The 15,527-nt window shown below is 44.1% G+C and overlaps 1 protein-coding gene across 4 annotated transcripts in view; it reads left to right on the top strand.

The window, feature by feature from the left end:
* Positions 1–15,527, top strand: part of REPS2 (RALBP1 associated Eps domain containing 2) — an 856,334-nt gene that overhangs the window by 721,300 nt on the left and 119,507 nt on the right. For all 4 annotated transcript variants that reach the window (XM_085622671.1, XM_085622668.1, XM_085622669.1 and 1 more), the window contains one exon: positions 9,713–9,771. In XM_085622671.1, the coding sequence (XP_085478797.1) occupies positions 9,713–9,771 (59 nt within the window). The remainder of the gene's footprint in view (positions 1–9,712; positions 9,772–15,527) is intronic.

Here is a 15,527-nt window from a genome sequence, read left to right as displayed (position 1 = left end):
CCACAGCCATATCAGCTCCTCCTAAGGTATTCAAAGTTTGCTGAGCGACCATCAAGTTTCATGCAACATACTCTGTAATCACAGAACAGTTGATCTGCCAGGCACATAGGCAGTGCTTTATTTGAGCCAATGGTTTCCAGTGCTCGGCACCAGCACTTACTTGTTACCACTGGCGCTTATGACAGCTGCAACATGGTGGTGCTGGTTGTGCAATTAAAAGATTAGCAGAGCAACAGTTGTTTATTATTTCAATCTACATTAAAAACAACTAATGACAGGCTGCCAAACCATTCTAATAGCTTGGGGGGCCTCAAACAGTCTGAATTGTCACACTTGTAGCAGAGTGATGTTTAGTAGTTGTGGAGTTACTGTCATTGGCGGCGCTGGCAGTGGCAATGGGTGGTGTAAGCTGTGGTGGCCTTCTGACAAGGTCCCTGGTGTTTATTTTGTTTAAACAAAATTAAATACTGCACATAGGTAAACTGTGTACAGGACATTACACAATGCAGGAGGGTCAGAGGGACAGGCAAACAACCAGGCATCTCAAAACACATACTCTGGTACTCTGGTACTCAGACCAGAGACTGGTGGTGGCCCATGCTCACACTGTCCCAGACAGAGGCTTTTGTTTACTGGGAAAGCTGCAGGTGGTGGATTACCACCAGGACAAAAGCTGATGGTGGCGTTGGGGCATGTGCTCACCAGGAAGGTACACTTATCCTGGGAATTTGCTCACCTGCACTCTTGGATAGGTGCAGGCGAGCTCTTCTCCACCTCGGAGGTGAGGTTTGGAAGGCTTATAATCTTACGTTCTCTATCTTCAGGCAGGACAGGTGCCAGAGTTGGGCAGCAAGGTTTCGGGTGGGACTGGATTGAGTGCAGCGAAAGGGAGATGATTATCATGCAATTCCAAGTGTACTGAAAGGCATTAGGCAAGCCCACCATCCTTACTCTCCAATGCTTTCGCTGATGAACCGTAGACTGTGAGACAAATAGAGTTTCAAACTGACGTGCAGGATTCAAAACATTAAGCAGCACTGAGGCAATAGAGTAATTCTATTGGTGGCTTGAAACAAGAGCAAAGACAAGGGTGACCGCAGTGCTTAATTTGTAAAATAATGAGTGCCTGTTCGCCAGGTGGTGCTGAATACCAAGGCAGTGTGGTCCTGGAACTACCTCCTGCCTCTATAATCCACTACTAGAAACCACCTTCCCAGTAGTGTAACAAAACTTGAGTGAGCCCCCCTGAAACATACATAGAGCGGGCCCCCCTTTGTCGGCCCACCACCTACCACTTTTGCTGAGGGGAACTCCCTGGAGCGTGGGGCGCCTCCCGCACTACGGGTGCTGTGGGACCTTATGTTACGCCACTACACCTTCCCCTTTATCTCACTCTTTCATATCTTTGCATTCTCCCTTTGTGCTTCTGTCTTTCTCTTCCTTCTCCTTTCCCGTTTGTGTGTGTTTCCCTCTCTAGCTCCCCAGGAAAAAGTCTGATGAGGGAAAAAAATAGCCGTCCTAAAATATGAGTGCTGGTTACCCCCGCCGGCAACCACTGGCTTAAATTAAGCACAGGGTGACTGAAATAATGTTGTGGAAGGAGGATAAATGAAATAAAGACAGGGCAAATATTAACATATTAATATTAAATTCACTGTTTTGGCACTCTCACCTACAGGATCCCCACAATCATACAAGGAGAATGGAAATACGTTATCAATTTCAGAACAAGTATGCTCACTAAGATTTTGGTGAATGAAGCTCATTATTCACTGACCATAAACGTTATATTTTAATGTTAATATGTTAGTGATACCTTGACAGGTTTCAGTGGAAAAGAAAGAGAAAGTTCATAATATGTAAATAGAAGTTTGAGCCCTGCAGAGTGATTTATACTATGTAGTTCAGTTGCCTGGTTACGATGAAATAAATAAAATAATATTTTATACACAAGGGAAGTAATGTGGGCAGTGGCTTATACAGCCGTCCTGTGCACCTGATGTTTCAGCTGAGATCTCTTTGCCTGTCAGGCTATGAGCAAATAATACATTTGAAATCCTATTTGCTTTCAAGTTAGCCAAACTTTGAGAAGATTTAAGAATTAACATTTATTGATCTTGTTAAAGTTATGTCGTTATTTTCCAGAATGAAGTTTCCAAAGAGTTCAGGTTGACTTACTCTCAGGTACATTGCTGATCTAATAAGAGGCCAGCTCCTGTTGTTACCACTGGAGGACCAATGGGTATTAAAAGTGAGAGGATGAATTTTCATCAGTAGATGATAGATTGAAGCCTTGTGCATGTCATTCCATGTTGTTAAAGCAAATGCCTTGCCATATATGTGTAAATGATAGCGGCAATGGCTTCCAGTCTTTCTTTTAATCTGTTAACTCGGTTCACATTGAATCCTTATTTGTTCGCCTAGAGATCTATTTGCAAGGAATATAGATGTGAACCCCTAACATCCCCTTAGCCCTGTAGGAGTACCGTACCAGTGGGCCAGAGACAGACAAAAGATACTAGAAACAGCTACTTCAAGATTTCTGATGGTCTTACTGTGTATCGTAATTGCATTTACAAAGCTCTTACTACCCCTGATGAGACGTCAAATCGCCTTTTTGGCGAGTAGCACGCTACTCCAGAACCCAAAAAAGATTAGTGGTGAATTAGTATACGGAGATATTAAATTAATTTCAGCGATGGACATGTGAGTTTGTTATCTAGATTGAAAGGGGATAATGGACGGGTAAAAGAGGTAAGGGTTTACATTTATATAGTGTTTGCTACCCCTGATGAGGTGTCAAAGTGTTTTTCGGTAGTTAGCACGCTACTCTGGAACCCAAAGAGGATTAGTGGAGAATTAGTATAGGGAAATATCGAATTAATTTGAGCGTTGGACATGTTAGTTGAATTGCAAAGAATAGTGGAGGGATAGAAGAGGGAAGGATCTAGAAATTGTCTTTTTGGAGCTCATAGCAGTAGGAGGAGGTTTGGCAGCTGTGGGCCGTGCAAGTAAGAGCAGTGGGGCCCAGGGGGGGAGTTTCGATGGACGATGGCAAGGTACAATTAAATAAATAAATAATTTCCCCTTGTCAGTGTATGTCAAACACCCCCATACACCCCCACCGGACCCCGCCGCTCTTACCTGCACGGGCCGCGGCAGAGGTTCGGGATGAGTAAAAAGAAGGTGGAGGGCGATGAGTCAGAGGGAAGGGTTTAGCAAGGCTGGTTTGGGAGATCTGAATAGTAAAAGAGGTATGAGATGATGCAAGGAGGGGTAGAGGAGAGAAGCATCGAGAAAGGGTTATTTCAGGGATCATAGTAGTAGAATAGGGTTTGGGATGAGTCAAAGTGTAGGTAGAGGGTATATTGAGAGAGGTATAGAGGGAGAAATATGGTGCTACATTGGAGAGAGTAGTAGAATGAGGTTTGAGATGAGTCAGAGGGTGGAGGTAGAGGATATATTGAGCTAGGTATATTAAAATCTCCTTTCACTGGTAAAATGGTAGTAAAGACATTCAGAATATGACCTGAATGGAAAAATAGGCATGAGGCTAAATATGCAATGCACAAAAATTGATTTGCACAACATTCTGCTAAGTAGAGCGATGTGATCCGGGATGACCAGGATGCCAACTTGTAGGAGACTGGTGGGAGTGGAGTACTTCAGAAGCAGCACAGTTATGCCAAAAGCTGCTCAAACAGTGCAGTTACACTGGGAATACGTCTAAGGAATCTCTGAAAGATGGAACTGGGGGCTGAAGGAAAAACATGAAAAGGGAAACCAGGGCCCGGTGCGAACTGAGACATCAGTGGGATGCTAAAGCAACCAAGATGGCTATTTGGCAAAGGCTCCTAACTGCTGTAACTCCTTGCTGCTGTAGTGCACTTATGCAGGCTCACTGGGCAAACCTGGAAGTATTCTCAGCAACCCGGAAGTGGCTGTCGTGTTTCTTACAATGGTCAGGGAATTGGCTTTCTCCTTTCCTGTACAACTCCCCGCACCCTTCTACTCATATCCCATAACAGATAATCCCTCCTCTTAGTTGCCCTAGTTGAGTGATGTCACCGGCACCACTAAGTACCGACCACATGAGCAGCTTAGAGTGTATGCATCGCTGCACCCTGACAAAGTACTCAGCACTCCAATTGACCTTTCGCTGCCTTATCTAGCTCTGGATTGTATACAGTAGTTTCCATTGCTTGTCATGTTTTATTTGATTCTTTGTACACGGCTTTTAGAGGCTGACTCTCTACATCTTTCAATATTTCAGACCTTTCTTCAACAAAACAATTTAGACCAGATGGATGCTTTATTTATATCTTTTATGGTTGTCACTTTCTTTCTCAACCTTTTCAATTCATAAGTTGTTATCTTGTTCTGTAATAGTACTAACATATGTGTGATTCCCAAGTCAATTACAAAATCTCTTCTCCTTGATCTAACCTGCCACAACTGTACAGTTTATCATAGTTTTTAGTAAACGTATTGTTTGGTTCTCTTAAATGTGTTAGGGATTTTACCACTTTTTGTTGATTTTCTCTTGGATTCTGGTCTGGATATAAGCAACTACTATTATTCGCTTTTATATATTCCAGTCTATTTCTATTAAATTGCTTCTCCTTTATTACTTTAATTTACTTTTGTTATGATACCACAGTATGTAGTTATAAATAGTCTCCTTAATTCCTTTTTTCCCAATAATTTACACCCTGGATGCCCTTATGCTGTGTTGAATGCAACGTGACCTAAATTAGTTACTTATGCCTGACAAGGGACAGCTTGGGATCTCTTGTTTAGTTTCGAAAGTCCTATCATTATAGTTATAATCTTTTCTTTTTTTACTTCTTCTAAGTCATACATTTCATTTTTTGAGTCCACTTCTAACTACTTCATCAGCAACCTTTACCACTTCTTTCAATGATAGGTCATCTCACTATTCAAACAACTTTAAATTCTATTTGTTTTAACCCAATCATGTAGTAGTTTTAAATAAACCATTAGTCACACAATTCATGTGTATTTTCGCCGCAAGGCCCTCAGTATGACAAAAAATAGCATTACATTTTTTACTCCACTAGTATAGTAAAGTATAGTATAGTATAGTATAGTATAGTATGTAACCCCAATTGTCCATTAATTGATCCCTCCCCTGCATTCAATGAATCATCTTTCATTCACACTCATGTTTCTTAATCATCGTGAAGGGTTGGGTTAGAGCAAATAAAACATTCTCACAGAAAATCCAGTGGTAAAGCTTTGTCGTCTTTCTACTAAAATAATATAATACTTTATTAATGTAATAAATCATATCTTTGTTAATAAGCGCCAAACTATATATTGCTGCCAATTTCAGGGTTATGGGGTGTGGTATAGAAAGAAGGCAGATTGTTTAGTTCAGTCGTGTATACATTGTTCTTATTAATTCACGTATACTTAACAGTTCTTAACAACTTAATTTAAGTGATTATCATATCTCATTCCTTTAGAATCATATAATTTGTCTGAAGCTTTTGTGTTGATGCACAATCACTGCTAATCTGTATTAACTGTTTGGTCTTGAAGTTATTACATATATTGCCAAATATGTCTATACCTTGCATTCGTGTTTAGTGCTTTTCCATTCCTTCTCGAATTTAATTCTCTTTTGATTCTTTTAATTCTTTTACCAGTAGCTGGTCATCTGATGTTAATTTCTAAATGATACATTTCCATAACATGTTTCCGTGGTGAGTGTGTCTATTGTTTAAATATGTATTGCGGATCTATCTTTCCACACCATTGTCCTGACACTTAATGGGCAGCTTTTTATCCCACACATTTCAGTCATTATACTCCGTCTCTAATCACATTGTAAGAGATACGTATGTACCAAATATTTTAATTAGGTGATCCATTTCTAAACTGAAATAATAGTTTCCCCAATGGTGTATTCATTTAAATATTCAACATATTTCTGATTTCTGCGGATTAAATTCTGCTGATTAATTACTAGTCTAAGTGTATGTCAGTACATACACTAACTACCCTTTCGTCATCTGACCTGTGGCTCTAGGAAATCTATCTTGGTATTGTGTTTCAACCATTCGCTTAGAATTAATTTTCTAACATGATCTCTTAAAAAGAATTTCTGTTTTCAGTCTGCCGGTATAGAGAACTTAGATGTCTCCGGTTGTACGATTTCTGTCTTGTTTTATGGTCAGACGTATGCGCAAGTACTGTATTTCTAACAATGTTTGTGAATAAATTCATCTGCCTCCTTCCTTAGGTTTCAATGCCAACATTGAATGGGATATTTTCTGATCTAGATGTATCTGTAAGCAGAGTAGTACATCTATGTGTTAGTTTTAGGTGCTCAGTTCATTACAGAGATGCGTAGCATGGTAAGTCTGACTGGTCAAACTAGAGCTTCACTTTGGTGCATTTTATCCATATATATATATATTACCTACTGGCGGTCGACAGTAGGTAGTTATAGTTAGGACCCTGTTTCCATAGGAAATCCGCAACATTCTATTTTGAATAACTTTGGCGCCGGTCGACGAATCCTCGCGAATTTCTCAAAATAGGTGGGGCGCTACGCTCCGCTCCTACCCTGAAAGTCTCGGGGGGATTCGTCAAGCGGGGGCTGAGATAAAAGGGGGGTCCCAAAACGCGTTTTTCCCATGCATTTTTCCATAGGACCTTTAGACAGGGCTACAGCCCGAACGGCTGAACAGAATTACTAGAAATTTGGCAGAGAGGTAGTCCTCAGGTCAAGGAAGTGCCTTTTGTAGGTTTGGTGTAAATCTGTTCAGTAGATTCTGAGAAAATAGCCTTTAAATCAATATATATATCTGAGCCAGCTTACGGTACGCTTACCGTAAGCTTACCGTACGCGTACGGTGGCGTGTGCGAGCGCGATTCTGATTGGCTCTTAGATCTTAGTAAACATTCGAATCGGCCGAAACCAGGAAGCGACGGCCGCCATTTTCTCTCTCGCACTGAGAGTTAGGTTGTAAAATAAAGCCAAAAAACATGTATAGGGGCTGTTTAGACAGCTCCCACCCACATAGCCATGTTGAGGGAGTCCCCAAAGACCCCCCAAGGCCAAAAATGCAATTTTTATTTTTTCGATAATTTCGCCGATTACGCTTACCGTACGCGTACGGTAAAAAATTACAAAAAAAAAAAAAAACTATCCACACTCTCCCCACCCCGTGTGCAATTGTTGGCCGCAGGCCACCAATTGTTTATGGCTTATCACATAAGTGATGAACTAGAATATTTTAAACAAAAATAATACAACGGAAAAATTATCCACACATCCACCCCTTGTGCAAATGGTGCCCGAAGGGCACCATTTGTGCATGGCTTATAAAAATTGACGAAAAAGTTAAATATTACCTTTCAAAACGAAGTGCATCATATGTCCTCCATGTGCGCACGGTGCGCGAAGCGCATCGTGCGTACATGGCCCATCTAGCGTAACGTGGGCACGCGGTGCGCGTAGTGCACCGCGTGCCCACCGTGCGTGCACGGCACTAACTGCGTAAAGTGGGCGCGCGGTGCGCGAAGCGCACCGTGCGCGCACGGAACGAACTGCGTTAAGTGGGCGCGCACGCCACGAATGGCATAAAGTAACTTAGCATTTAAAAAACCGTACAAATTCACTGAAAAAACCATAGGTTTCACACACGTTATAGTTAGGAATTCGCATTTAAAAAACCTTGCAAATTCACTGAAAAAACCATAGGTTTCACACATGTTATAGTTAGCGGAAATTTTACTGATAAAAAACCAGTGAAATTCCCCCGTTATAGTTAGTGCAGGCAACTATAACTCACGCGACCGCAATCTTCTGCTGATGACATATGTGTCTTTATGAAAAAAAAATATTTGTAATATATGTATAGCTAAAAATGTATGGAAGAAGACATGGGCAAATAAGTGTCTAAATACAGTAAATACAGTATTCGCATCAGCAGAGGATTGCGGTTGCGTGAGTTATAGTTGCCTGCACTAACTATAATGGGGGAATTTCACTGGTTTTTTATCAGTAAAATTTCCGCTAACTATAACATGTGTGAAACCTATGGTTTTTTCAGTGAATATATATATATATATATCACCACAACTCGCCCACAATCCGTATACTGGAAAGACGAGGCGAACCCAAATTCTGTGAATGAAGATTTATTTCGTGCCCATATATATATATATATATATATATATATATATATATATATATATATATATATATATATATATATATATATATATATATATATATATCCAATCAAGGCAAAAGTTCGTATTGTACGCTCTCAGGAAGAACCAGGACACAAACCAGTATGGTGATCCAAATTTAATACTACACAACGCGTTTCGGCGACAGCCTTGTTCACGTGTAGAATTTTGTAATTCTTAACGTGAACAAGGCTATGGCCGAAACGCGTTGTGTAGTATTAAATTTGGATCACCATACTGGTTTGTTGCCTGGTTCTTCCTGAGAGCGTACAATACGAACTTTTGCCTTGGTTGGATATTAATTACCGGCATGCTCCGCCGGAGTGTACGCCACCTTCCTTGGGGTCCCAGTATTCCAGAAGGAGCTTCGTGACAAATGTGTATATATATATATATATATATATATATATATATATATATATATATATATATATATATATATATATATATATATACATACACACATATATATATATATTTAGTGGGCACATTAATAAAGAAGTGTGTCAAGCACACAATAGAGTGATTTCTAGAATTTGATTTTAAAAACTGCACACGTATATATTCAACATCCCCTATTGAGAGTTTGGGATCAAATTTGCCACTCTGTTAATGATTTGTGCATGCCATCCATTTCTTTAGAAGCAAATGGTGAAATATTCCACCCGCTTACAGTTTGAACATTGCACAATTTAGTAGGTATCTGGCATAGTCACAGCTCACACCAATCGGTCAATAGGAAGACACTTTCCTAGTTGGACATAGTCTTTAGTTACGTTTGACGGCAACCTACATGTTTATTATTGTAGTGTAAATTCTGTTTGTATCTTGTTGACACTCTGGCTTAGTTTATCAGCCTCTCAGAAGATGTAACATGATTTAGGAAGCTCTGCACTCCACTTTCTATCACTACATCTTTATTTTCATAATTAACACCAGCTGTAGATATGCAATGGATCCATCCTCAGTGTGTGCTAAGTGAGTGGTACCTTTACTCTCACAACTCTTTTGTTGCCTTAAGTGTAACGTGCTAGGTCTTCTCCTAAATTATGTGGTGTATCTTTCTTTCAACATACGCCGCCCTCCTATCTGTGTTTATTGTGGTTTTGTGCATAAAGGTGATTTATCTTGCATTAATTTGTTATGCGACATTTGAATAATCTGAGTGGTGTTAGTAAGTATTGTAGTGTTGCTTAAGTAATGATTCAATAGAATTGTTACAAGAGGGATCTTAAGAATAAGAGCCTCCAAGTGTCACCAGTATTTCTTTTACATATGCTTGATGCATAGTCTGTACACACTCAGGGCCAGACTTGCAGTTTGTGGCTGAACTAAATATACCTCAACGCACATTGCAATAAGTCTATCAAAGAACAATTGCTAACATTATTATTAGAGTGTGACATTAGTTCTTATAAAAGTAAAAGGCCAATGAACTATCGAGGTTGCTATTAATTTATTTGTGCACATTGTTCCTTTCCAGCCAACCGGGCGGGATGGTTGCCACCGCCGGCGCTGCCTCCAAGGCCTTCAGTGTCTCAGGTAAGCTGATTCGTTCAGACCAGCTACAATAACGGGCACTTCTGCTGGTACATTTAGGGGCACAAGAAAGAATAGCAGTAAATAATCATAACAGCAGGTGTTGTCTAGTTTATTAAAAGCAAAAACAACAAAAAACCTCATACTTTAAAATATGAATGTGGTGGTTACAGCCTACGGCAGATGGCCAGATAGAATCTCCAGGACCGTGTACTCACAGGAAACCTTCTGCATAAGTTGTGAGACATTCCGTTATTCCGTGGGTTTTCTCGCTTTCTCGTGTTTTGTTAGTTATACAGTCTGTAATGCTTATCATTGTCTAACCATGAAAATAAACTATGTTCAGGTGCAGGCAATGAGCCATCTGAGGTTCAACCTTGGTAATGCAGGGTTTCTTTACAGACCTCAGACCACCCTGGTCACAGGCCTACGCTCTCCCCACAGCTCCGCTCTACTGACGTTGACGCCCAGCTCTCCTGCCCCCTCCGGGGAGGTGTTCGAGGCTCCGCCGGCAAATTCCTCCTGTGTGCTCTGCCTCCTCGCTGCACTCATAATTGTTGCTTTGTCTGCTGGTAATCCTCTGGGTTGGTACAGCCTGCGGTTAATTTCTTAATTTGGATTCTGGATTCAGCTGTGTTATTCTGTCATTTTATTTGTTTTGCCATTTTGTTTGTTTTGCCCTACGGTACTTCTTCGTCTCCCCCACTCCCTTCCCGTCGCTGCGGCACCTGGGCCCCGCCCCGCCGCCCATGGCCCTCTCTGCCTCCCAGCTGCCGTCCCTCCCCCTCCCCTACTTAATAGCGGCCACTACGGGGAGCGCTAGTAAGACCTCTGACCACCCTGGTCACAGGCCTAAGCTTTCCCCACAGCTCCGCTCTATCGACGTTGCCGCCCAGCTTTCCTGCCCCCTCCGGGGAGGTGTTCGAGGCTTCACCGGCACAGTCCTCCTGTGTGTTCTGCCTCCTCGCTGCGCCCATAATTACTGCACTGTCTGCTGGCTAAATCTCTGGGTTGGTACAGTCTGCGCTTAATTTCTTAATTTGGATTCTGTATTCAGCTGTGTTATTCTGTCATTTTGTTTGTTGTGCCATTTTTTTTGTTTTGCCCAACGTTACTTCATCGTCTCCCCCGCTCCCTTCCCGCCGCATCTTCCCCTGCGGCCCTGCCCCCCTGTCCACGCCCCTCCCCGCCTCCCAGCTGCTGTCCCTCCCCCCTCCCCTTCTTAATGGCGGTTGCGCCGCTGGCGCGCCTAAGGCAAGCCCGTCTGCGCCTGTTCGCGACCCGACCGCGACCAGCGCCAGGAACCCTGGACCTATGCCCGACCACCGCTACGACTCCACTGCTCTCCTCGCACTTAACCCCGAAACCCCCACCGACTGTCAACAGGCCTCACCAATCACAACACACGGACAGGTCTCCTGCCTCCACTGCCGCCGGACCTTCTCCACCACCCCGGGCCCCACCACTACAAACGCGAGCACCGATCACACCCTTAAATGCATCCTCCTCAACATGTGCTTCATACACAAACACTCCATGGAAATCTGGAACCTTCTTTACTCTCTCTCGCCCGACGTGGCCTTCTTCACAGAGACCTGGACCAACGCTGCCTCTGCCCCCAACATAAACACCACCATCCCGGTCGGATACAAGATCCAGAGGAAGGACTGCCCCAACCATCCCGGAGGAGGCCTCGCCATCGCCCACAAGAGCACCCTCTGCCTCACCACCTCCAGCGAATCCTTCCCCTCCGCTGAACACCTGCACTTCCAAATCGAGACCTGCCCTAACACCACACTCTGAGGAACCCTCATCTACAGACCCCACGGCCCCCGAACTCCCTTTGCCACCACCATTACCGACTTCATCGCACCCCATGCACGCCATCCCATCAACGAACTACATACTCATAGGAGACCTCAACTTCCACCGCGACAAACCCAGCGACCCCCAACTCCACCATCCTCCGTGACAACCTCGCCAACATCGGGCTCAACCAACTCGTCACCACACCTACTCACAGAGCAGGACACACCCTCGACCCAATCTTCGCCACAGGGAACAGCGTTCACTTCAGCCACACAACGCAACCACCATGGACCGACCACCACTGCGTTCACTTCACCATCGCCAAACCCAAGGCACCACAACCAGCCCCTGCCCTCCACTGGAGCAAGGTTACCGACAAGCAACTGAACTCCATCCTCACACGAGACATCCTCACCAGGGCATCTGAGGCAAACACCGCAGCCAGAGGACTCATCACTTGGATCTCCAAATGCGCAGACGAGCTTGCGCTGCTACGCAACCCCGGCAAACAGCGCCCCAGGAAAGCCGCGTGGTTCACCACCGATTTCCAGGAGGCCAGATGCAACTGTTGACACCTGGAGAAGAACTGGAGGAACACCAAGACAACCGGCAACTACACCACCTACAAGGATGCCATGACGGACTACCACAGCCAAATCAGAACTATCAAAAGGAACTTCATCCACAACAAAATCCTCGCCATTCTCCACCAATTCCAAGGAACTTTTCAGCGTAATCCAAGAATTCACCAAACCTCGCAGTGAAGCCACAGACATCACCCCGTCCCAAGACCTCTGCGAAAAGCTTGAAACCTACTTCCACCTCAAGATCAGAACACTCTACGACAACTTCGTCGACCACCTTAAAGACGCCACAGCCAGGCCCCCGCCCCACAGAGACACCAGCCAGCCCACCATCTCCAACTGGACTCCGATCACAGCCGAGGACACCACCACGACCATGAAAGGCATCCACTCGGGCCCCCACCGACCCCTGCCCCCCGCACATCTACCACAGAGCCGCAGAAACCATTACTCCCGAAGTGCTACACACCATCAACACCACCTTCACATCAGGCACCTTCCCAGACTACTGGAAACGTGAAGAAGTCAAGCCCCTGCTCAAGAAGCCCAAAGTCGACCCCACTGACCTCAAGAACTACCGGCCCATCTCGCTCCTCCCCTTCGAGGCCATAGTGGCATAGAAAGCAGTCAACAGGGAACTCACGTGATTCATCAAAGAGAACGCCATCCTCGACCCATCCCAATCAGGCTTCTGGAGCAACCACAGCACCGAGACCACCCTACTAGCAGCCACAGACGATATCCGCACCCTCCTGGACCATGGCCACACCGCAGCCCTCATCCTCCTCAACCTGTCTGCAGCCTTCAACACCGTCTCTCACCGCACACTAATCACCGGACTTCACGGCTCCGGCATACAAGGAACTGCCCTGAACTGGATCCGATCTTTCCTTGCCGGATTAAGACAAAGGATAAGACTACCTCCCGTCCTCTCCGCCCACACTGACATCACCTGTGGAGTCCCACAGGGGTCATCTCTGAGCCCAACCCTTTTCAACATCTACATGGCCCCCCTCGCAGCCATCATCTGACATCACGGCCTCAACATCGTATCCTACACCGATGACACCCAGCTCATCCTCTCCCTCACCAGAGACCTCACCACCGCTAAGCACAACTTGCAGAGAGGAATGCAAGATGTCGCTGTCTGGATGACCAACAGCTGCCTAAAACTCAACGCCGAGAAAACAGAAGTCCTCGTCCTCGGAACCACCCCTTCAACATGGGACAACACCTGGTGGCCCCCCAACCTCGGAAGACCACCTACCCCCTCAGATCACGCCAAGAACCTCGGCATCGTACTCGACTCATCACTCACCATGAACAGAGACAGATCAATGCCGTCACCTCCAGCTGCTTCAACACCCTCCGCATCCTACGCAAGACCTTCAAATGGATCCCCCCTGAGTCAAGGAAGACAATCACCCACAAACTCATCACCAGCAGACTGGACTACGGAAACGCTCTCTATGCCGGCATCAACAAATCCCTACTCCGCAAACTCCAACGGCATCCCCCGGCACGAACACATCAGCCTATAACTACGGAAACTCCACTGGCTCCTCCTAAAAAAGAGAGTCACCTTCAAAATCCTCACGCACGCCTACAAATGCCTACACAACAACGGACCCAAATACCTCAACAACAGAATAAACTTCCACATACCCAAAGGAAACCTCCGATCTGCCAACCTCACACTGGCTGAAACCCCGCGCATCCACAGAGCCAGGGCAGGCGGTAGATCGTTCTCCCACATTGCAGCCAAGACCTGGAACGAGCTACCAGCAGACATCAGACACGACCCCCTCCCTGAACACCTTCAGGAAGACGCTCAAGACCTGGCTCTTCGGCTGAACAGAACTGTGTTACCCCCCCCCCCCCCCCACCTCCCTCAGTGCCTTGAGACCCTCACAGGTGAGTAGCGCGCTTACAATTCCCTGATTGGTTGATTGATAGGTGATGTGCTCCACTGTGCAGCACACTTGGAGGTCGATTGTCCTCACTTTTGTGTGAGAGCTAGTCCCGCACCCTGGTTTACCCTGGAGCACCGTCTCCTAATGGTTGAGTGCCTGGCAACCTCATATGTAGATATAGATGTTAGTTAAAGAGGCACCGCATAATATTTATTTTGCCCTCGCTGGCTTATTGTTAAATGTTAAATACATAGAGAAAATCGTGAGGTCAGTTTGCCCCTAACCATCTGCCTAACCTCAGCCGCTACCCTTACTAAAGAAAGTGTGGCTAGGGAGTACCACCTCTGGGTTTCAAAAACAGTAAACTGCAAAAGGGGTAGATCCGGCGTAACCTCTTCACAGGCCGCCATTGAGCCCCAAAATACAATAAAAGTGCTCTCCGAACCAAAGCTATTCAAAATGTCAATAGCGTAAAGAAAAAGAACAAATACCGGGAAACATAAATTAAGTAATTGCAAATCCCCTCTGGCAATCAGAGCATGGAAAAGGAAATACCCTCGGCTGATCATTCATTATAGGTTATTGCTTTACTCTGATTTCCATTAAATAGATAGTTCAATATTGTGGTTATAGTATCTTAATCTGATGTGATTTATAAGTTATAAGTGACATCTTTGACATAGCTGTCCCCAAGAGTATACATATAGTTAGTTTAATAAACTGTTCATGTAATATCAATTAAGTGCAGTTTTTTATAGTTAGATACAATGCAAAATCCCACGTTAAAATTAATTTACATTTACCGAGTTAGGAGGAATGTCTACTAAGTCTGGAGTATTATTTTTTAATTTTTATGAAGATGTGTTCAAATATTCCTTTAACTGTCTGTTCAGTTGTAAACTAACTACATGTTCATATGGAATCATGCTGAAATGTATATCATTAACTTAAAGATCAAGGGCCACGTTTGGAAAGATTAAATATGATTTTGCTCTGCTTTTTCTGTGGTTAGCTATGCGTTAGTGACACCAAATTAACCGTCTTATCACTTGGATTACATTATTTGTCTGACTGCAAAACTATTGATTTTAAAAGACCTCTCTGACAGTCGTGCAGTAGAATTTACTCCAATGAAAGGCAGATATAGGTGACTTTCGAGGGCGAAAAGGGAAGAGAACACCCCAAATTTAATGTGGGGTAGGGAAAAAAGTTTCTTGACCGGAGAAATATTTTTCCTTAGTTGAAATACAAATTAAGATTACATTTGCAAATGCACATTTCTGCTTCATTTACCTATGATGATGATTTTTCATCTAGTGGGAAATCTGCATGAGAAACGTTTTGTGAAATTGGAGTAATCTTGGAGATCTACAAGTATCATTGGAGTCCCGGGATTCTTTGTCAATCACATGAAAGTTGGAAAACTACTTCACACTTAGGAGGAAGCCTGCAG

The sequence above is a fragment of the Triturus cristatus genome, chromosome 8, assembly GCF_964204655.1.
Source record: "Triturus cristatus chromosome 8, aTriCri1.1, whole genome shotgun sequence".
Lineage (NCBI taxonomy): Eukaryota > Metazoa > Chordata > Amphibia > Caudata > Salamandridae > Triturus > Triturus cristatus.
Note: the sequence above shows the minus strand (reverse complement) of the source record. Positions and strands in the feature narration are given on the sequence as shown.